The sequence below is a fragment of the Bubalus bubalis genome, chromosome 15 (genome assembly GCF_019923935.1).
Source record: "Bubalus bubalis isolate 160015118507 breed Murrah chromosome 15, NDDB_SH_1, whole genome shotgun sequence".
In the NCBI taxonomy this organism is placed as follows: Eukaryota; Metazoa; Chordata; class Mammalia; order Artiodactyla; family Bovidae; genus Bubalus; species Bubalus bubalis.
This window is the reverse complement of record NC_059171.1, coordinates 25,008,014-25,031,934: the sequence shown is the minus strand read 5'-3', so window position 1 is coordinate 25,031,934 and position 23,921 is coordinate 25,008,014. Positions and strand designations below refer to the sequence as shown.

At 38.0% G+C, this 23,921-nt stretch overlaps 1 protein-coding gene across 1 annotated transcript in view; it reads left to right on the top strand.

Annotated features, from left to right (window-relative positions):
• ANGPT1 (angiopoietin 1) overlaps positions 1-23,921 on the top strand; it is a 301,739-nt gene that overhangs the window by 189,957 nt on the left and 87,861 nt on the right. Inside the window, exon 3 of the mRNA XM_025265176.2 lies at positions 7,710-7,831. Within this exon, the coding sequence (XP_025120961.1) occupies positions 7,710-7,831 (122 nt within the window). The remainder of the gene's footprint in view (positions 1-7,709; positions 7,832-23,921) is intronic.

Sequence of the window (23,921 nt, the reverse complement as noted above, 5' to 3'; positions counted from 1 at the left end):
GATAACCCATTAGAAGAGGGCTCAGTCAAATTTGAAATGCCATTTTTCAATGGCATTTTATTTTTGCAAAATAAAGTTTTATATGTTGCATATGGGTGGTTTCTCAATGTTGTTGTCCAGTCGTTCAGTCGTGTCCGATTCTGTGACCCCATGGACTGCACCACACCAGGCTACCCTATTCATCACCATCTCCCAGAGCTTGGTCAAACTCATGACCATGGAGTCAATGATGCCATCCAACCATCTCATCCTCTGTTGTCCCCTTCTCCTCCTGCCTTCAACCTTTCCCAACATCAGGGTCTTTTCTAATGAGTTAGCTCTTTGCATCAGGTGGCTAAACTATTGGAGCTTCAGCTTCAGCATCAGTCCTTTCAATTAATATTCAGGACTGATTTACTTTAGGATGGACTGGTTGGATCTCCTTGCAGTCCAAGGGACTCTCAAGAGTCTTAAACACCACAGTTCAAAAGCATCAATTCTTCAGCACTCAGCTGTCTTTACAGTTCAACACTCACATCCATACATGACTACTGGAAAAACCATAGCTTAGACTAGACAGACCTTTGTTGGCAAAGTAATGTCTCTGCTTTTTAATATGCTGTCTACTGCAAGGAGATCCAACCAGTCCATTCTAAAGGAAATCAGTCCTGGGTGTTCATTGGAAGGACTGATGCTAAAGCTGAAACTCCAATGCTTTGGCTACCTCATGTGAAGAGTTGACTCATTGAAAAGGACTTATGCTGGGAGGGATTGGGGGCAGGAGGAGAAGGGGACGACAGAGGATAAGATGGCTGGATGGCATCACTGACTCGATGGACATGAGTTTAAGTGAACTCTGGGAGTTGGTGATGGACAGGAAGGCCTGGCATGCTGCGATTCATGGGGTTGCAAAGAGTTGGACATGACTGAGCGACTGAACTGACTGAATGAACTAGGTTTGTCATAGCTTCTTTTCCTTAATAAGAGAGCAGAATTGAGTAGTTGCACCAGGGCCTGCTAAGACTAAGATATTTACTATCTGGCTTTCTACAGCAATAGCTGATTAACTCCTGCACCAAGATTCCAACTCATAGAGAGCAAGGATTTTGTCTATCTTGGTCACTACTCTATCCTTAGGATTTAAAATAGTACTCACACAACAGGCTATCAATAAATACATGTTGAATGATTAAATTCACTAATAATAGTCACATTGTTGTTGTTCAGTCTCTCAGTCGTGTCTCACTCTGTGACCCCATGGACTGCAGCATGCCAGGCTTTGCTGTCCATCACCAACTCCCAGAACTTGCTCAAACTCATGTCCATTGAGTCGGTGATGCCATTCAAACATCTTGTCCTCTGTTGTCCCCTTTTCCTCCGGCCTTCTACCTTTCACAGCATCAGGGCCTTTTCCAATGAATCAGCTCTTTGTATCAGGTGGCCAAAGTAGTGGAGTTTCAGCTGTACCATCAGTCCTTCAAATGCATATTCAGCATTGATTTTCTTTATGATTGACTGGTTTGATCTCCTTGCAGTCCAAGGGACTCCCCAAGAGTCTTCTCCAACACCACAGTTCAAAAGCATCAATTCTTCACTACTCAACCTTCTTTCTTGTCCAACTCTCATAACCATACATGACTACTGAAAAAACCATTGCTTTGACTATGTGGATCTTTTTTGGCAAAGTAATGTCTCTGCTTTTTAATGTGCTGTCTAGGTTGGTCTAGCTTTTCATCCAAGGAGCAAGCGAGCTTTAATTTCATGGCTGTAGTCACATCCTCAGTGATTTTGGAGCCCAAGAAAAAGTCTGTCACTTTTTCCATTGTTTCCTTATCTATTTGCCATGAAGTAATGGGACCGGATGCCGTGATCTTAGTTTTTTGAATGTTCAGTTTTAAGCCAGCTTTTTCACTCTCCTTTTTTACCTTCATCAAGAGTCTCTTTAGTTCCTCTTTGATTTCTGCCATAAGGGTGGTGTCATCTATATATAGATTATTGATATATTATTAATAATAATTCTCTAAGATTATCTAATTTTCACAGATTTCCTCAACTTTTTACCAAAAATTTTATTGGCATTTTATTTTTTTATTTTTTTTAATTTAAATTTATTTATTTTAAGTGGAGGCTAATTATTTTACAATATTGTATTGGTTTTGCCATACATCAACGTGAAGCCACCACGGGTGTACATGTGCTCCCCATCCTGAACCCGCCTCCCACCTCCCTCCCCATACCATCCTTCTGGGTCATCCCAGTGCACCAGCCCCAAGCATCCTGTATCCTGCATCGAACCTGGACTGGCAATTCGTTTCTTATATGATATTATACATGTTTCAATGCCATTCTCCCAAAGCATCCTACCCTCTCCCTCTCCCACAGAGTCCAAAAGACTGTTCTATGCATCTGTGTCTCTTGCTGTCTCGCATACAGGGTTATCATTACCATCTTTCTAAATTCCATATATATGTGTTAGTATACTGTATTGGTGTTTTTCTTTCTGGCTTACTTGACTCTGTATAATAGGCTCCAGTTTCATCGACCTCATTAGAACTGATTCAAATGTATTCTTTTTAATGGCTGAGTAATACTCCATTGTGTATATGTACCACAGCTTTCTTATCCATTCATCTGCTGATGGACATCTAGGTTGCTTCCATGTCCTGGCTATTATAAACAGTGCTGCGATGAACTCTATTTTTTAAGACTTAATAGTCTCTTTCAATTTGAAGCAATGTTACATTTTTTAAAATTGAAGTATAGTTGATTTACAATAGTATATAAGTTTCAGGTGTACAGCATAAAGTGAAGTCGCTCAGTCGTGTCCGACTCTTTGCAACCCCATGGGCTGTAGCCTATCAGGCTCCTCTGTCCATGGGATTTTCCAGGCAAGGAAATCAACATACAGCATAATGATTCACAATTTTTAAAGATTATACTTCATTTGAAGTTATAAATTATCAACTCTATTCCCTGTGTTGTACAGTGTATCATTGTAACATTTATTTTATGTGTGCATGCACACTCAGTCACTTCAGTCATTGTCTGACTCTTTGTGACCCTATGGACTGTGTAGTCCACCAGGCTCTATCCATGGGATTCTCCACCAAGAAAACTGGAGTGGGTTATCCTGCCCTTCTCCAGGGGATCTTCCTGACCCAGGGATTGAACCTGGGTCATCTCCTGCGTTGCAGGCACTCTTTACTGCTGAACTACCAGGGAAGATCCATTTGTTTTATACGTAATAGTTTGTACTCCTTAGTCCCCTACCCCTATCTTGACCCTTCCTCACTTCCTTCTCCCCACTGGTAACCACTAAATTGTTCTCTATAACTGTGAGTCTGTTTCTTTTTTGTTATATTCACTAGTTTGTTTTTTTAGATTCTTCATATAAGTGATAACATATACTATTTGTCTTTCTGTTTAACTTTTTGTTTTTCTTGAGATTTTAAAGATACTTGGTCAGTTGTTCTGTATAGTGTCTCATATTCTTAATTTGTCTGAATATTTCTTTATGATATGTTTTTAATTTACTTTTCCATCCCCTGTATTTTTTTTAACTGAAAGTTAGGTCTACAGGCTTAATTGGGTTAAGTTGGACATGGTGGTGGGTGTGCTTTGTAGAATTACTAGTCACTTCTTATTTCATCTCATCAGAAGACATAAATGCCAGCTTGCCACCATCTCGGTAACACTAATTCTAAGTTGGTTAGGGTAAAAAGACCCTATAGCTCTCCATTCCAATTGTCCACTTTCCCCTTGGAAATTAGCAAAAGCCCTGTAGACTGATACATTGTCACACTACCCATCACTGACCAAATAAATTATTTCTTTGATTTTGTAAAATGGTGATCATCTAACTAACTTCTAACTCTCCTTCCGTGTACGTATATTAGCCTTCATTCTTCTGTAAAAGTCTAATTGCTGAGTCATCATACCTTGTGTTCTATTTTTTTTTTTTTTTAATTTGAAAAACGTAGTTAAAGTAAAGAAAACAGAATCCTACAGCAAGGCAGATTTTAAAGTTAATATGCCAGTCAAAGGAATTTTTTAATATGGAATATTTTCCTTTTAAGGAAGGTTAGAGGAACTTAAGTATTAAAGGGAAGCTGGATGAAATTATCTAGCTCACTTTCTTTAAGAAAATAGTAATTTTTATTTTTAAAATTTTGCTTATTTTTTAAAGAAAGAACTGAAATTTTATAGTCTATAAATCCTCAGTTCCAAGTCTTAGATCATTTTTTCTTGTTGCTTTAGTTGCTAAGTCATATCCAACTCTTTGTGACCCCATGGACTGTAGCCCACCAGGCGTCTCTGTTCATGGGATTTACCAGGCAGAAATACCGGAGTGGGTTACCATTTCCTTCTCCAAGGGATCTTCCTGACCCAAGAATTGAACTCATTTCTCCTGCACTGCCGGTGGATTCTTTACCACTGAACCACCTGGGAAGCCCATATCTTCCTTACTGTATGGTATATTGTGAAAAATTTATGCTTTGAAATTGTTTATTGAGGGCTTGTGTTACATACGCTTCACTTTCCCCTTTCCTTTCCTCTTCTCTCCTCTCCTTTCCTCTCGTTACCCTTTTATGTTTTCCCCTTCTTTCTCTCTTTCTTTCTGATATGTGCTTTTGGAACATGTTTAGGCTAAAGGAAATGTCTTTTGTCATTTTAATGGAACACTCATATTATTGCTAAGCAGTAAGTTCCATAGACACATAGAAAGAAAGTGGTCAATTTATCATAGTTTCCTGTACAATTCTCTTCAGTTGCCTGCTTTTGAACTTCAGGCCTATTTTAATACATAAAGGGAGAGAGTTGAAATAAAGCAGCTCTTGGATTAAAGTGATGGAGAGAGAAGAAAAGGGATTGCCTTTTGTATTCAAAATTGGCCTAAGATGACCTAAAGCTTAGCCTGGACATTTGAGACTTGTTCCCTTGTTTCTCCTACATTCAGACACTGCTTTAGATTGGGACTGTTAAAACGGAAGTCCAGCTTGATGCTCACCTGGCCTGTTACTCTGTGTCTGAGCATCACCCAACTTGAAAACTGACTCACTAGCCTTTGGTTAGCATCTAACGAGTAGCTCTGAATGTCCAGGATTCCAGGCCTCATGCTGGGCTCCAGAGGTTTCAAGGGCCTCAGGTGAACTAGTCCTCCCTTTGTGCAGCTGACATCTTCATGGGGCAGAATGAGAGTATATGAGTGAACTGACAGGATGATTTCATTTAAAAAGTAAAACAGGGCCACCTGATGGATGATGGGGGAGCTCCTTTACAGAGACTAGCCAGGACAGGCCTCCTTAGATAAGACTTGAATTATAAGAATAAATCACCCATGCATCTGGGAATGGATGGACATTCCAGGCAGGGGAAACTGCAAAGACCCTGAGGTGGAGATTAATTTGGCATGTTGGGGTAGCAGTAAGAAGGCCAGTGTGATTGGGGCATAATGAGCAGGGAAGAGAATGGAAAAGAAGTGAAATTTGAGAAGTAGTTAGGGTCCTGATCACATAGGACCTTGAAAGTTAGGCTGAGAACTTTGGAATTTGTTCTGATTTTAAAGAGAAGTCATAAGCATATTTAACAGAGGACATGACATCTGATTTATGTTTTTTAGAAGAGCACTCTGGTTGCTGTGTAGCACAGGGACTGGAGGTAGGACAACATAGAGAAAAATTAGGGGCTATAGTGTCTCCAGACTTAGATATAGGCAACTTAATTTTCAATTTTTGATGGTTCCATTTTGTTCTCAATGTTTTCTCATGTTCTTCTCAGACATGAAGACCAAATTTTATCCTCTGTAAAATGAAAATTTTGGTATTTGAGAATATTAGGAAGTATGATCAGAGACTACAGAGAATAAAGGAGAAAATAGATTTTAACGGCATATGATATGCTTGATTCAATGAGACAATGAATGCATTCATTCAATAAATATTGAGGGTCCTCTCTATGCCAAGCACTGTTCTAAATCTCACCAAAAAATATAGCTGTTTCATCCCCTAGTTAATTATTTCCTAAATTTTCATTCTTGTTAATAAACAAACAAACAGAAAACTAACCCAAAGATATGTTTCAGTTCAGTTCAGTTCAGTTCAGTTGCTCAGTCGTGTCTGACTCTTTGCGACTCCATGAAAGCACGCCAGGCCGCCCTGTCCATCACCAACTCCTAGAGTTCACTCAAACTCACGTCCATGGGGTCGGTGATGCATCCAGGCATCTCATCCTCTGTCGTCCCCTTCTCCTCCTGCCCCCAATCCCTCCCAGCATCAGAGTCTTTTCCAATGAGTCAGCTCTTCACATGAGGTGGCCTAAGTACTGGAGTTTCAGCTTTAGCATCATTCCTTCCAAAGAACACCCAGGACTGATCTCCTTTAGAATGGACTGGTTGGATCTCTTTGCAGTTCAAGGGACTCTTAAGAGTCTTCTCCAACACCACAGTTCAAAAGCATCAACTCTTCAGTACTCAGCTGTCTTCACAGTCCAACTCTCACATCCATACATGACTACTGGAAAAACCATAGCCTTGACTAGACAGACCTTTGTTGGCAAAGTAATGTCTCTGCTTTTCAATATGCTATCTAGGTTGGTCATAACCTTCCTTCCAAGGAGTAAGTGTCTTTCAATTTCATGGCCGCGATCACCATCTGCAGTGATTTTGGAACCCCCAAAAATTAAGTCTGCCACTGTTTCCACTGTTTCCCCATCTATTTGCCATGAAGTGATGGGACCAGATGCCATGACCTTAGTTTTCTGAATGTTGAGCTTTAAGCCAAATTTTTCACTCTCCTCTTTCACTTTCATCAAGAGGCTTTTTAGTTCCTCTTCACTTTCTGCCATAAGGGTGGTGTCATCTGCATATCTGAGGTTATTGACACTTCTCCCGGCAATCTTGATTCCAGCTTGTGCTTCTTCCAGCCCAGCGTTTCTCATGATGTACTCTGCATAGAAGTTAAATAAGCAGGGTGACAATATACAGCCTTGACGTACTCCTTTTCCTATTTGGAACCAGTCTGTTGTTCCATGTCCAGTTCTAACTGTTGCTTCCTGACCTGTATATAGGTTTCTCAGGAGGCAGGTCAGGTGGTCTGGTATTCCCATCTCTTTCAGAATTTTCCACAGTTTATTGTGATCCACACAATCAAAGGCTTTTGCATAGTCAATAAAGCAGAAATAGATGTATTTCTGGAACTCTTTAACATGATAGGTGTTCAGTAAATTGTGCTCGTGAATCTGTCTAAACTGTATCATGAGATGTTTGTACATTTCTAATCAATTTTTTCTAGGTGATGGGACAAGTAAGATATGTTTTACATGCCTATTAGTTATTCTTAGTTATATACAGTACCTAAGACCTTGTAGTAACAATTATCTTGTACTTATAAATATTGGAGATATATATACACACACATATAAGGCAGCTAGCACAGCGGGCTATCCTAGGGATTGTGGTGGTGGTATTTTAGTTGCTAAGTCATGTAGGGATTGAGGACATGAAAATTTAAATATGAAAATGGTTTTAACAACTCAGTTTTCTCATTCAATTGCAGTTCAGTCTTGAACAAATATAATGTTTGAGACATGTAAAGCATTTTTTAGTAGAATGTAGACCATTTTATTATCCTAGAGAAATATTACTTGAAAAGAAAACATAGCTAAATAAAAAACCTAAAATAATAATTTTGACTCTTTGTGAAGATTTAAAAGTTTTTATCTTTTATCTTAAGGTACTAAATCAAACGTCTCGACTTGAAATACAACTGCTGGAGAATTCATTATCAACATACAAGCTAGAGAAACAACTTCTTCAACAGACAAATGAAATCTTAAAGATTCATGAGAAAAACAGGTGAGGGTTGTTGTATTGCAAAAATATGAACATATGTACTTATATCTTCCACCTGCTGCCACCTCTTAAGATGGACGTAATTTGATGAAAAATACAGAGGCAAATTAATTTTTAATATAAAAAGAAATGAGAGTCTAAGGTGACTATAGCAAGTATGGCAAAAATAAGATTAATACTATTGCTTTCACTCTTGAAATATTTGCTTTTTATAACTTTTAACACTAATTTATCTAATATTCTGTTGTTCAAATCTTACTATATCCACAAAAATTAATTCTATGACCAAATTTGGTAACAGAAAATATTAAGTTTCAGTAGAACCAAAATCTATAGTGAGAGTGAAAAAAACAGAGCTTCTGAAACTCTAAATTGAATTATCACTTTATCTGCCCTCAACCATTTACAGACCTACAAGATGGTTGAATTCAGAGTTCTTGCCCTAGAGAGAAGCACATTTTCTTTTCAGAAAATTACTTCCCTATCAAACTGGTTCAAGAGCTGTCTCCCCTCACCCCCCCATTTAAGGTCATTAACTCTGAACATAATAAATTTATTTGGTTAGCTCTATAGACAAATTGATACAAGGGATTAGATCTGATAGAGTGCCTGAAGATCTATGGACAGAGGTTCCTGACATCGTACAGGAGGAAGTGATCAAGACCATCCCCAAGGAAAAGAAATGCAAAAAGGCAAAATGGTTGTCTGAAGAGGCCTTACAAATAGCTGAGAAAAGAAGAGAAGCTAAAGGGAAAGGACAAAAGGAAAGATATACCCATTTGAATGCAGAGTTCCAAAGAATAGCAAGGAGAGATAAAGCCTTCCTCGGTGATCAATGCAAAGAAACAGAGGAAACAATAGAATGGGAAAGACTAGAGATCTCTTCAAGAAAATTAGAGATACCAAGGGAACATTTCATGCAAAGATGGGCACAATAAAGGACAGAAATGGTATAGACCTAACAGAAGCAGAAGATATTAAGAAGAGGTGGCAAGAATACACAGAAGAACTGTACAAAAAAGATCTTCATGACCAAGATAATCATGAGGGTGTGATCACTCACCTAGAGCCAGACATCCTGGAATGTGAAGTCAAGTGGGCCTGAGGAGGCATCACTACGAACAAAGCTAGCGGAGGTGATGGAATTCCAGTTGAGCTATTTCAAATCCTAAAAGATGATGCTGTGAAAGTGCTGCACTCAATATGCCAGCAAATTTGGAAAACTCAGCAGTGGCCACAGGACTGGAAAAGGTCAGTTTTCATTCCAATCCCAAAGAAAGGCAATGCCAAAGAATGTTCAAACTATTGCAAAATTACACTTATCTCACACGATAGCAAAATACTGCTCAAAATTCTCCAAGCCAGGCTTCAACAGTACATGAACTGTGAACTTCCAGGTGTTGAAGCTGGATTTAGAAAAGGCAAAGAAACCAGAGATCAAATTGCCATCATCTGTTGGATCATTGAAAAAATAAGAGAGTTCCAGAAAAATATCTACTTCTGCTTTATAGACTATGCCAAAGCCTTTGACTGAGTGGATCACAACAAACTCTGGAAAATTCTTCAAGAGATGGGAATACCAGACCACCTGACCTGCCTCCTGAGATATCTGTATGCAGATCAAGAAGCAACAGTTATAACTGGACATGGAAAAAGAGACTGAATCCAAATAGGGAAAGGAATATGTCAAGGCTGTATATTGTCCCCCTGCTTATTTAACTTATATGCAGAGTGCATCATGTGAAATGCCATGCTGGATGAAGCACAAGCTAGAATCAAGATTGCTGGAGAAATATCAATAACTGCAGATATGCAGATGATACCACCCTTATGGCAGAAGCAAAGAAGAACTAAAGAGCCTCTTGATGAAAGTGAAAGAGGAGAGTGAAAAAGTGGGCTTAACACTCAACATTCAGAAAACTAAGATCATGGCATCCGGTCCCATCACTTCACGGTAAATAGATGGGGAAACAATGAAAACAGTGACAGACTTTATTTTTTGGGGCTCCGAAATCACTGCAGATGGTGATTGCAGCCATGAAATTAAAAGACTCTTGCTCCTTGGAAGAAAACTTATGACCAACGTAGACAACATATTGGAGAAGGCAATTGCATCCTACTCCAGCACTCTTGCCTGGAAAATCCCATGGATGGAGGAGCCTGGTAGGCTGCAGTCCATGGGGTCACGAAGAGTCAGACATGACTGAGCGACTTCACTTTCACTTTTCACTTTAATGCATTAGAGAAGGAAATGGCAACCCACTCTAGTGTTCTTGCCTGGAGAGTCCCAGGGACAGAGGAGCCTGGTAGGCTGCCGTCTATGGGGTCGCACAGAGTTGGACACGACTGAAGTGACTTAGCAGCAGCAACAGACAGTATATTAAAAAGCAGAGACAGTACTTTGCCAACAGAGGTCCATCTAGTCAAAGCTCTGATTTTTCCAGTAGTCTTGTATGGATGTGAGAGTTGGACTGTAAAGAAAGCTGAGTGCCAAAGGACTGATGCTTTTGAAGTCTGGTGTTAGAGAAGACTCGAGATTTCCTTGGAGTACAAGGAAATCCAGCCAGTCCATCCTAAGGGAAATCAGTCCTGAATATTCGTTGGAATAACTGATGCTGAAACTGAAACTTCAATACTTTGGCCACCTGATGCTAAGAACTGACTCATTAGAAAAGACCCTGAGACTGGGAAAGATTGAAGGCAGGAGAAGGGGATGACAGAGGATGAGATGGTTGTATGGCATCACCGACGTGATGGACATGAATTTGAGTAGGCTCCGGGAGTTGTTGATGGACAGAGAAGCCTGGCATGCTGCAGTTGGGATTTCAAAGAATCAAATACAACTGAGTGACTGAATTGACTGAACTGATAGATATATTTTATAAACAATTAATCATCTCAGGTAAGTGAAATGGGTCTTACAGATCTTGCAACCAGGATGATTAGTAAACTCATTATTTTGAAATTACTAACATTCATGATGGACAATTCAGTCAAAATGCTGACCTCTGTAGCACAAATATATTTTATATTAACTGTATTTTCTTCTGGATATTTGGACAGCTTGAAGAAGTTTCAGTTCTTATGTATTATTTGATTTAAAGATCATTGTGTTGCTACAAACTAGTTCAATACCATTGTCTTGGTGGAACAGGAGTTTCCACCATATTCCAAACCAAAAAAACACCTACAATGAACTTCTAGTTCTCCTCTTCACCTTATAGATGAGGAAACAGACTCAGTGGAAGTGAGTGATCTATCCAAGGTCACACAGCTTCCGGTGGCACAACTGGGAACGTAATCCATGTTCTTTGTTCCTAGTCCTATTTTTTCCACTGTGGCACATTCTCACAATACCGTCTGCAACCTAGAAGGAATTCCCAACTTTATGCTAAGTGTAGACTTTAATGACAATGATTATAATTAAACTTTTACATGAAGAAGATAAACATGACTTTGGTATAGAGTCCAAATGGGGTCACTCCATGCTCTGTGACTTGTATTTCCAAGTTCTACATTCATTTATCTTTGTACTGTGCCATGGGGTAAACTGTGTAACTATAAATAAACTCGATAGGACTTGACCCTGAACTAGTTGCATGACTAAATGTTCTGGAATTGAAAATCCTGTTTAAAGTACCAAAACCTCACTGCAGATTCACAGTAACAAGAAACATACATGTGACAGGTATACTATATTGCAACTATCCCTTGATTTAGAGTCCCACCATGCTTTAACTTTGTTACTAAAAGCACACCTCATTTATAATCATGTTTCAAGATGCTATTGTGAAAGATTTGTCTTTGAATGAAGAAGTAAAATAATGACAGTTTTGCCTTATTTTTAGGCTGTTTTTAGAATTCTATAAATAACACACATTTACTGTAGAAATTGAGAAATTTCAGAAGAAAATTAAAAACCATGACCCTCTCACATTGAGAGAGCTTCATATGTTGCTGTAAAAAAACCATAAAAATATTTTCTTAAAAAGTTGTATCATGCTGTACACACTGTTTTGCAGCCTTCTTTGGAGATTCCTCTAGTATAATTCTTAAAAACTACATATTATTTCATTTTATAGATGTATCCTAGGGTGGTTTTGATTCATCTCGCATTAAGTGTGTTACCACACATGGTTTCTTTGTTTAAAAAGAAAGTCATCAACATGAATTTAGGTTATTCAGTTCTCCACCTGCTGATATGCATGTTATCTCTTTGTCTGTATCTAACACTGTAGCTGTCAGGATACTTTAAAGAAAGTGGGAAGCCTGAAAGGGCTCACCCTTTACTACAAAATGAAATGAATTTCTTAAGTGTCACTTGTTCTCAGCTCTTTCCATCTCTCCTTGTCTGTCTCTTCTCTTTCCCTCCCTCCTGCTCAGAGTCATCCTTTCTCTTTTTTTCCTTCTTTTTTCAAGATTATAGCAATTCCATTTTCTAGCAGTACAAGCATTTCAAAATTTATTCAAGGATTTAGATTTTAACTTAAAGTTCATTTCTGTGCACATGCTGTAAAAAATTTACATGCATTGACCCTGAAGTGTGATGTTGCTGCACATGTGGCTCCTGGGGGTATTTTTCTATCAAAGTGCTGAATCTTCTAGCATTTCCGTATCTCTGTAATTAGCTGTGTCTTCTGTTGATGGATCCATGTGTGCAATGGAGTGTTGGTGGGACATCTATTCTTAAACCAAGTATATTCTTCCACAAACCACTTCGAAAAAAAGTGTTTTTCTTTATACAAGCCAGAAATACGTATTTGTGATACACAGCATACTTTCCCTATTATGTTTATTGTTATTGTTTATTTTCGTATGTGAAATGGAATTGGAGAAACTCTGCCAAGGTCTTTCTAGAACAACAAAGAAATGTGCCCCCCCACCCCCAACACCATTTAAGTGGATCAAAGGTCAAGGTCAAGCACAAAGCTGTTTATATATTTTAAAATAGTTTATTGATCATTCCTCCTATTCCTTAAATGAATCTTAATCCTCCAAATGCAACAAGAAGCTATTTCTACATTGAAGCATCTCTGAAATGTAAGAACAACATGCCATTAGTTGGCCAGGTCTGGTTTGGATCAGCTAATACACTTTGCAAAGGGGATTATCTAAATTAAGCTTTGCTTCCTCCCCAAGGAATGTCAGAAGTTGTGTCTGGGTGTGTGACTTACTAGTTTTGAGTATGATGGGGCTTCAGCTGCCAAGTCAGTGAGCCCTTCAAAGAGCCCACCACTTCTTTGGCAGAACATGGAGGAATATTTTATAGACAGGATTATACTACACAGTCATGCTGAGAGGTCCTGCTGATCTGCATCCAGACAAACTGATTGCATCACTTGTGGGATTGAAAATAGAAGGCTGGCCGCATTAGAGTCACTTCTTTCTCCCCTGAATGGTGAAAGGCACCAAGCAGGAGCAGGATTAACAACACTTGCTCTGGTGTTTGTTTACCTAACAGTCTAGAGGGGGGCGACTCCAGGAAGCTTCCAGTTTGCAATTTTTAGAATTTTTTTTTTTTTTTGATTGGATGCTGTCCTAATCTCAATACTTGGTTTTGTTCCTTACCTCAAGGAGATAGCACTTAGAAGTAAGAGATCAGTAGCTGGCTCATATAATTGAAATTATGCAACCAAAAACTCAAGAAACAGGAAGCATTAATATTTACCACAAACACAAGGTTGGTATTGACAAACTGAGAGATGTAATTGTCAACTTGTTTTTTATTGGATTCCTCCAGTATGTTTCCTGCCACTTCTGCTCAAAAAAATAAAAAGAGTAAGACTGGGAAAGATGTCATAATGCAAATTCCTTCAGCTGAATCAAATATGTAACTGCATCTTTTGGTGTAAAGATACAGTCAGCTGACCAGATTTTAAGGCACTTGTTGATCTCTGACTTAATCCCAGTTGTTTCTAAGGTTGGAACATAGCCATGCAAAAAGAAAAATAAAATCTAGAAGAAATTCTTTGGCCTCACCAGGGTACACAGAAAGAGAAATCAGCTGTGTACTCCATGTGTAGGAAGATGGAACCCTTGAGCTTTCTTGTTCAAACTTGTATCAAATATGCAGAATGAAGGAAACTCTTCAATAAGACTGTTTAAAGTGAAACTACACAAGTGGTGGTCATTCTGACAGTTCCAGAAAAATTCTTTACTGCCTACCTATCTAATATCAGGCAGGTGAACATATGAGCTAAGTGCTTTACCTAACTACTGCTAGTACTCCAACTAATCCTCCAAAGTGTTTATCATCATTTGTATTTTATATTAAGTGAGTTGGACTATAAAGAAAGCTGAATGCTGAAGAATTGATGCTTTTGAATTGTGGTGTTGGAGAAGACTCTTGAGAGTCCCTTGGACTGTGAGGAGATCCAACCAGTCCATCCTAAAGGAGATCAGTCCTGGGTGTTCATTGGAATGACTGATGTTGAAGCTGAAACTACAATATTTTGGCCACCTGATGCGAAGAGCTGACTCATTTGAAAAGACCCTGATGCTGGGAAAAATTGAGGGCAGAAGGAGAAGGGGATGACAGAGGATGAGATGGTTGGATGGCATCACCGACTCAATGGACATGGGTTTGGGTGAACCCCGGGAGTTGGTGATGGACAGGGAGGCCTGGCGTGCTGCAGTCCATGGGGTCGCAAAGAGTTGGACACGACTTAGTGACTGAACTGAACTGCACTGAAAGTTCCAAGAGGTCAGGTAACTTGCCAGGGACCAAACAGCTGCTATATGGCAAAATTAGGGTTCAAGTCCATGATGATTCTCTGTCTTAATTATTATAAAAATGTGTTTGCAATGTGATGCAGCCTGAAGATTAATTGATGTGGTTGTCAAGTTATCCTCTTAGCATAATAAAATACTAATTTGAAGAAAGGAATAGGAATTGGTTTTGGCCTATATATAGATCATTATTTATTCCTTCTAATATTAGAGTAGGCAGTATAACTATTTTACCTTGGGAATTCACTGAACCTATTTGACAAGCTTCATCTGTCTTTTAGATAGAGTTTATGGAAAGTTATTGAGTTAATTTTAAGTGATTGAAATATGCCTAATTTCATGATACTAAATTGTAACTTTCTAACAAATTACTGTAATTGAATAGTGAAGTATTGATTTTTAAATCAGTTAAATCAGTCTTTCTAATTAAAGTTATCCTCCATCTGATAAGTTCTTTATAAAATACTGAAGTAAAATCACAACTCATCAGTCACTGTTGATACTGCCAATTCCATCTCCTAAATATTTTTCCAATTGGTCTTGTTCTTTCTATTTACTCTTACTCTGTTTTTTAGGCCAAAATCCCATTAAGTTTTGTCTCAGCCATTGTGGTGACCTCTTTGCATGGCTTAATGCCTTAAACTTTTCAAACCTATCATCCAAAAGTCTGCCAAAGTCTTCTTTCTAAAATGCAAGTCACATTATTTTCCCCATTTTTTTCTTTAGATCTCCATATGTACTAGTTCAGCTCAACCTCTAAATCTCTAGATAACATATGCCCAACCCTCGTCTGATTCTCTGTAATGGACTGAGGAAAGTTGTCAAGTACTTTAGCATGAAACATGGTCCATGATCATTAATATCCTAATTTTATAGCCTTACTTCAGAAGTCTTTTTATATTTTAGAAGTATGGTCTAATAACTAAGAGCAGGAGCTCTGAGGTCAGACTGCCTGGATTGGCCTTGATTCTGCTGTAACCTGCTCTGCCACTTATAATTTGTGTGATTTTGAGCAAGTTATATGAACTTTCTGTGCTTTGGTTGTTCTCATTTGTAACATAGGGGTGATGATAATAGTGCATGGAGTTGATATGAGGATTAATTGAGTTATTGCTTAAAAAACACTGAATACAGTGCTTGAAACACACAGTAAGTGTTTAATCATGCTAATTATTAGTATCACATTGAAGACTTGATGTTTGTTCAGACATGATTGATGCTTGCCTTGTTGGGCTTCCCTGGTGGCTCAGCTGGTAAAGAATCTTCCTGCAGTGAGGGAGACCTGGGTTCAATCCCTGGGTTGGGAAGATCCCCTGGAGAAGGGAAAGGTTACCCACTCCAGTATTCTGGCCTGGAGAGTTCCATAGCCTGTATACTGCATGGAGTCGCTAAAAGTCGGACACGACTGAGTGACTTCAACTTTCTCTTTCTTTTGTCCGGAATGCCCTGTAGAGCTCACACATGTCTGTCCCTTCAAAACTCAATGTAGATATTACCCCTTCCAAGAAGCTTTTTTCTGATTCTGCCAAATATATTTGCTTATTACCACTTATGGGATTACAATCTACCTTGTTTTTTCCTCCTGTCACTTCACTTATCCCATCACATGGGGGTGTGTGTGTGTATCTATCTATGAACCACTGGACTGTGACCTTCTGGAACATAGAAACTGTGCTTTATTTATTTCTGTGCTCATGCTCCCAAGCACAGTTCTCTACATAGAGTATATATAATTTTAAATGCTTTTTGAATGTTGACTGATGAACTGGCAAGTGAACTGGCAAATATCCCAACAAATGTCATTTATCTATGTGCACACAAACGCACACACAACTTAAAAATATTTTAATGGAAAACACAGATCACATAGTTTACATTAAATATTGTAAACATTTTCATTGTTCTTAACATAAATAAAATACAGATGGCTTTTTTACCACTGTTCTGCATCCCTAAAAGCCCACTGCATGGCAACCAAGGTTATCAGTCCACATTCTGAGGTTCACTAATTCAGCCCTAGATAGTATCTCAGACCATTCTAGACTCATGACTGTTTGCATTTTCCTGATTAACAAAAAAAAATCAACACAAGCCTAACTGATCTAAGTGTTAAATTGTACAGAAGTGTATGAATTGAAATTCAAAATCCCTAATTCCATATTCCCCCACCCCCCACAGAGAATCATCATTAACAGATTTGCAGTTTGGTACCTATTCTTCCAGACCTTTTAATGAATATATTAAAATATACACGTGTAGATAGAGAGTACATATTTATCTGTGTGGTTACAGAGATACACACCCATACACAATTACACATATGCACAAGTACATATTTATATCATGCATGCATATGTATATACATTGTAACTATTTTTAAAATGCTGGGTTTATTTCTACTTTATAACAATTTATCATGGATATATTATATATTTAACTATATGCTATACCTCATTCATTGCTAGAAATGCACTAAAATTTACAGCTCAGTAGAACTTTCTGTATTATTTTATATATTCAAAGATATTGATAATTATCAGCAAATTTTACATTCTCCCCAAGTGTTCATGGGCTTTCTAATTTCCTCAAACTTTGCTATCCATTTTATTAACCTTGTTTACCTAAGAGGTTATATTGTACGTCTTTCCTGGTTATTGACTATTTGAATTCTTCTTCTGGGACTAGCCTATTCATGTATGTTTCTCATTTTTTATTGGATTGTTTCTCTAATATCATTAATTCCTTATATAAATTATTTAATCGATATTAAAATTTTGTAGTATATATCACAAATATTTTCTCTAGTTTGTTGTTTATTTTTCAGCCTGTTTTTTAGGAAGAATTTTTAGTGTTATGAGGTTGTATACATATTTTTTTCTTCTCAGCTTCTGGCTTCCACAGAATATTTAGCTTATTCTTATCTGCCTCAAACTTTGAAAAGTTTATTTGCTGATTGTTTACCTGTAGTGATCTATGCTTCTGTTCCACATTTGAATTACAGAAATATTTAACTTTGTATTTTAAGAAACAATTTACTACATTCAAGTTAGAAAATTCAATATAAATTTAACCTGAACTTAGTATATGCCCTTGTTTGAGTACGGGGATGGAAAGATTATTCTTTGAAAACCATATTTGCAACGAATGTAAGCAACATACAGATTAAAAATCATTTAAAAATTGAAAGAGCTCTGAGGAGATTCAGGCAGATGACAATGAGAAGGTTTCTATAATACTGACACCTACCTCCTTGTTTGAGGGCTACATTTTCACACAGAGGACTTAAGGAACTGTCGCTCCTGTTAATCCAGTTGCAGCTATGATACGAACTCTACTGTAGGAGACAATCTGAAAGGGAGAACTTTTTCTGTGAAAGTTTCAAGATCTGTTCAGTGATTTGAGATGCCAGTGTTTTCCATGAGATAAGCTGGAGGAGGCAGACTGAGAAAATTAGGAGGAAAAGTCAACCAAAAACGTCAGGTAGGGCTTTGTATATACTCAATTAGAACCTTTACTGAAGTTAAAGGTCTGGAGTATTTAGCTTATTTTATTCTTCATTGAAGTGTACCTCTGCCTCAAACTAGAAGTTGAATGCCAAAATTCTATGTATATCTCTTCTCAAAGTGTTTCCAGAAAGAAGAGAAACAGGAAATACTAAAAATCCTATGAGGAAACTCTTTGGATTTCAAGTTCAATTTGAATAGATATAAGCACACAGTTTTCCTTGTGGCTCAACTGGTAAAGAATCTACCGGCAATGCGGGAGTCCTGGGCTCAATCCCTGGGTTGGGAAGATCCCCTGGAGAAGGGAAAGGCTATCCACTCCAGTATTCTGGCCTGGAGAATTCTAAGGACTGTATAGTCCATGGGGTCACAAAGAGTCAGACACGACTGAACAACTCGCACTTTCCATAAATTGCAGTTCCATGGAACACCAGTTCTAAGGGATGCATCATAATAAAACTATTTATTTAATTTAGACTTCCCCAAAACTTGACATAGAACTCTTAACTATAGAATGTCTAATAAAAGTAAAAATATTATCAGCAGTGGCCACAGGACTGGAAAACGTCAGTTTTCATTCCAATCCCAAAGAAAGGCAATGCCAAAAAATGTTCAAACTACTGCATAAATGCACTCATCTCACATGCTAGCAAAGTAACACTCAAAGTTCTTTAAGCCAGGCTTCAGCAGTACATGAGCCATGAACTTCCAGATGTTCAAGCTGGATTTAGAAAAGGCAGAGGAACCAGAGATCAAATTGCCAACAGCTGCTGGACCATTGAAAAAGCAAGAGAGTTCCAGAAAAACATCTGCTTTATTGCGTACACCAAAGCCTTTGACTCTGTGGATCACAACAAACTCTGAAAAATTCTTAAAGAGATGGGAATACCAAACCACCTTACCTGCCTCTTGAGAAATATGTATGCAGGTCAAGAAGCAACAGTTACAACTAGACATGGAATAACAGACTGGTTCTAAATAGGGAAAGGAGTATGTAAAGGCTGTATATTGTCACCCTCCTTATTTAACTTCTATGCATAGTACATCATGCAAAATGCCGGGCTGGATGAAGCACAAGCTGGGATCAAGATTGCTGGGAGAAATATCAATAACCTCAGATATACAGATGACACTACCCTTATGGCAGAAGCAAAGAAAAACTAAAGAGCCTCTTGATGAAAGTGAACGAGGAGAGTAAAAAAGCGGGCTTAAAGCTCAACATTCAGAAAACTAAGATCATGGCATTTGGTCCCATTACTTCATGGCAAATAGATGGGGAAACAATAGAAACAGTGATAGACTTTGTTTTTTGGGGCTCCAAAACCACTGCAGATGGTGACTGCAGCCATGAAATTAAAAGACACTTGCTCCTTAGAAGAAAAGTTATGACCAACTTAGTATATTAAAAAGAAGAGACATAACTTTGCCAACAAAGGTCCCTCCAGTCAAAGCTTTGGTTTTTCCGGTAGTCATGTGTGGATGTGAGAGTTGAAGTATAAAGAAAGCTGAGTGTGAAAGAATTGATCCTTTTGAACTGTGGTTTTAGAGAAGACTCTTGAGAGTTCCTTGGACTGCAAGGAGATCCAACCAGTCTGAAGCTGAAACGCTAATGCTTTGGCAACCTGATATGAAGTACTGACTCATTGGAAAAGACCTTGATGCTGGGAAAGATTGAAGGCAAGAGGAGAAGGGGACGACAGAGGATGGCATCACCAACTTAATGGACATGAGTTTGAGCAAGCTCCGGGAGTCAGTGATGGACAGGAAAGACTGCCTTGCTGCTTGCTGCAGTCCATGGGGTCGCAAAGAGTTGGACACAACTGAGCAACTGAACTGAGCTGAATAAAAATATACTGCATGTACTCTAGAAAACAGTGCACTGGACTTTGGAATTAGCATCCAGGTTTCAGATTATGCATTTAAACCTAAACTAAATTTGTTGCTAAAGGCCATCATCAGGGGAAATATGACTGCTTTGCCTATTGAATTTAGGACAGTGGAGCTGTCTTGTTCTTCAGATCAACTTTTTTTTAAAAAATAAATTTATTTATTTTAATTGGAAGTTAATTACTTTACAATATTGTATTGGTTTTGCCATATATTGACATGAATCTGCCATGGGTGTACATGTGTTCCCCAGATCAACTTTTATATATAAAAGCCTCCGTGCGCAGCTGAGATGGCCTCTCCCTACTTAACCGGATAGGGAAAATGTAAGAGGACCAATAAAAGACCTCACGACACAATGGGATATAATCAATATATTGAGTAAGAAAATTAAATTTAATGGCAGAGGGTTTAAGGCAGAAAGAAAATCTCAGTTAAGATTTTTTTTAATGGCTTGGCAAAAAAATTTTGTTTTTATACATGGGAAAGATGAATAGGTTGAAATATTGTGAAAGACAAGCTCCCAAAAATAACCAGATGGAGAGCAGCAAATAGTAAAGGGATATTAAGTTGATGCCTTGATTCTTGGCTGTTATAATGTAAGTATGTGGAAGTAGATAGAGATTGCTTCTGCTGCTGCTGCTAAGTCACTTCAGTCAGGTCCGACTCTTTGTGACCCCATGGACGGCAGTCTACCAGGCTCCCCCGTCCCTGGGATTCTCCAGGCAAGAGCACTAGAGTGGGTTGCCATTTCCTTCTCCAATGCATGAAAGTGAAAAGTCAAAGTGAAGTCATTCAGTCATGTCTGACTCTCAGCGACCCCATAGGCTGCAGCCTACCAGGCTCCTCCATCCATAAAATTTTCCAGGCAAGAGTACTGGAGTGGGGTGCCATTGCCTTCTCCGAGATAGAGATTATGTTATAGTAAATCAGAGAAATGAGACTCTAAAGCTAGTTTTCATAACACTGGGTTGTCATGGACAGTTTTCTAGTCTGAGAAGTTAGAACAGTTGGCTTTTTATTTTGGTTCTGATATAGTGTTTGCACAATTTTATACATGGTATTTATAGATTTTTACCTAAATCTAGGCCTTGTAATATATTCTCATTCTGTATCACTATTTTACTTTAAGAATAAAAAGACATGGGATTTTTTACTGCTCTACAGCAAAAATGGTGTATTACAACAATATAATTAGTAAGTAGAGATAGTATATGAATATTTTCTGGCAGAAGAGTTTTGGATTCAAGCCAGTTTGGAAATAATAAGGAAGGGCTAACTTCCCAAGTAGATAATAACTAATGGATGAGAATTGTTAAAGAAAAGAGGATGGTGTTTTGGAAGCCAAATATGAAGAGGTGGAAGGGAGGGGATGAATAGTATCAAAAAGATAACAATTTTGCCTGAAAAAGTCTAAAAATTGTCATTAATGTAAAGGGTATCTTTAGTAAATAAAGCTAATAGAGAAATACTATGGAATAAAAGCAATTAAAGAGAATCCAAGTGAAGAAATGAGATAAGAAAATGACTTGAAGAGATTAGTTAGGTGCTAAGACATGCCATTTGTGAAACAGTGTGGCATGTTCCCAATTTGCTTATAGTTTTTATGCATTTGATTTTTAAGGCATATATTTCATTCTCAATCTTGTGAGATGTCTGTGATGCAAAGCAAATTTCTTCCCTGGGTATCCCTTCTTTATTTTACATGAATTTGTAGTTTAAAATGACAGGCTATGTTGATGTCTTTTAATACCTAGTAGCCATGCTCGGAGAAGGCAATGGCACCCCACTCCAGTACTCTTGCCTGGAAAATCCCATGGACGGAGGACCCTGGTGGGCCGCAGTCCATGAGGTCGCTAAGAGTCGGACACGACTGAGCGACTTCACTTTGACTTTTCACTTTCATGCATTGGAGAAGGAAATGGCAACCCACTCCAGTGTTCTTGCCTGGAGAGTCCCAGGGACGGGGGAGCCTGGTGGGCTGCCGTCTATGGGGTCGCACAGAGTCGGACACGACTGAAGCGACTTAGCAGCAGCTGGAGCAGCCATGGTCCATTAAGATTGTTTGGTGAATTATGAAAATTAACATTTTTTTTCCCAACATGCTAAGTGTATACTCCTTTTACTTGGGAAGTACAGACTTTTTGTTACACAAGCCAGAGTTCAGAATTTTTTCCTTTGGCATGGGGATTTCTTTGATCAACTTTCATTCTCAGCTCTTTCCAAAATTCTGAAAATCAAAATAGAACAAAAACTCCTTTATGACCTCTCAGATAGTAGCCATCTTTTAGTATATGTCTTCTTGAGAAAAAAATGCTTCAAAAGTAGAAAATGGGAAAACATGAATGCAAAAAAAAGTATTATGTCTGAAACAGAAGTTTCTTGTAGCTGCTTTTTTCTTTCATTTGAATTTTTTTTCCCATTTCTCTCTGAAAATAAATGGTTAGAGTGGGAATAGTGTCATTTTATATTTTACATTGGCACTCAGCAAATAATAAATGCAAACAAAAGCATGGTATTTTCCAAATCAGAATGTTACCTACTAATTAAGAAAACTTAAAAGCCAGTGCTCATCTTATTTCAGGAACAAAATGATAATTCAGAATTTTTATCTAGTATTTTATAACTATACATCCAAATGTTGCTCTTTTCATTATTACAGTTAAGGTTTCTTGGTAGTATACTGTAACTCTTGTGAATTTGAAAGAAAATTTTCCATAAGTTCACGGACTTGATTCTATTGGCATTTAACATCTGATCATTACCCTAGGAAGAGAAACAAAAATAATTAAAAGTAAACTGAGAATGAGCTAAGGCATCCACTGTGGTTAATTCTCAGATCAGAAGGCCAAAAATTAACAGTCACAGAGAAAACCTCCTCTGACATGCATAGCAAGCATACTAATCACTGAACAATGGGTGGGATAAAGATTTTAACCAATAAAAAAGGTATTTGGTATTATTTGGTTTTGTTTGCTTTTTAGATACTAACTTTTCCAGCAGCAAGTTACTGACACAGAAGAAAACACTAAAACGCAACGAATCATACCTACTCCTTCAGAAATGCCGTGTGTGTCTCATCTTTCTCCAGCTTCCTTGCCTGAAGTTTTCATTCCAAAAAATGCTTTAATAAATAAAAATGACCTTTACATTTTCCCAAATCATTATACCCAAGATCTATTCAACTGAGTTTGCTTAATGACTGGTCAGGACAGAGATCCTTTCACAGTGCTATAGAATATAAAGCAACTCAAAATAGAGAAGCGGATCTTCTTAGATTGCAAAAGTCGCAGAGCTGTGTCAATGGGTCTCAATGTGAAGTTTTCTGGGCGTGCTACCAAAGGTGTTGTAAATTAGTAAGTTCTTACACATAGAAGCATCACAGTGTTTTTCAGGCTTAGTTCAATGGGCAGCTTTTCTTTGATGTTCCACATTTTTTTGGAGGATAAGTTTATCAGCAAAGATCTGGAATTACCACTTGCAGGTCTCTCCACACTTCTTAATCTGTGTTATGGGCAGTCAGATATTCCAGCTCATCCCCTACTACAGGGAGTTGGAAAATTTGGCTCTTCAAACAATCTCTATTTTATGACTTAAGTATTAAGTTTAGAACACTCTCTAGTGTCCCCTTTTTGAAAACGTATAGTAATGATTCAGTGCTACATTTCTCCAAGGTAAACTAAATACCCAGTCTGGTATGTTACATTTGAATAACACCTTGTAAACTAAGGACTGGTTGAACCTTCTGTAAATGAAACTGAGAAAACTGAATAAGGCTCTTCTCTGAGGAATACTAGTATATTATACACTCTATAAAATGTAAGTGCTTTTTATTTCCAGTCAGTTGCTAGCATCCAACAGTGCTTCTGCATTTTCTATCATTTTTAATGTGCAATATGCAAAGGGAGTATCCTGTGAAGAGTTCTGAAAGAAAGAAGGTTCTTGGTTGAGGACTGTATCACTCCAAGCAAAGC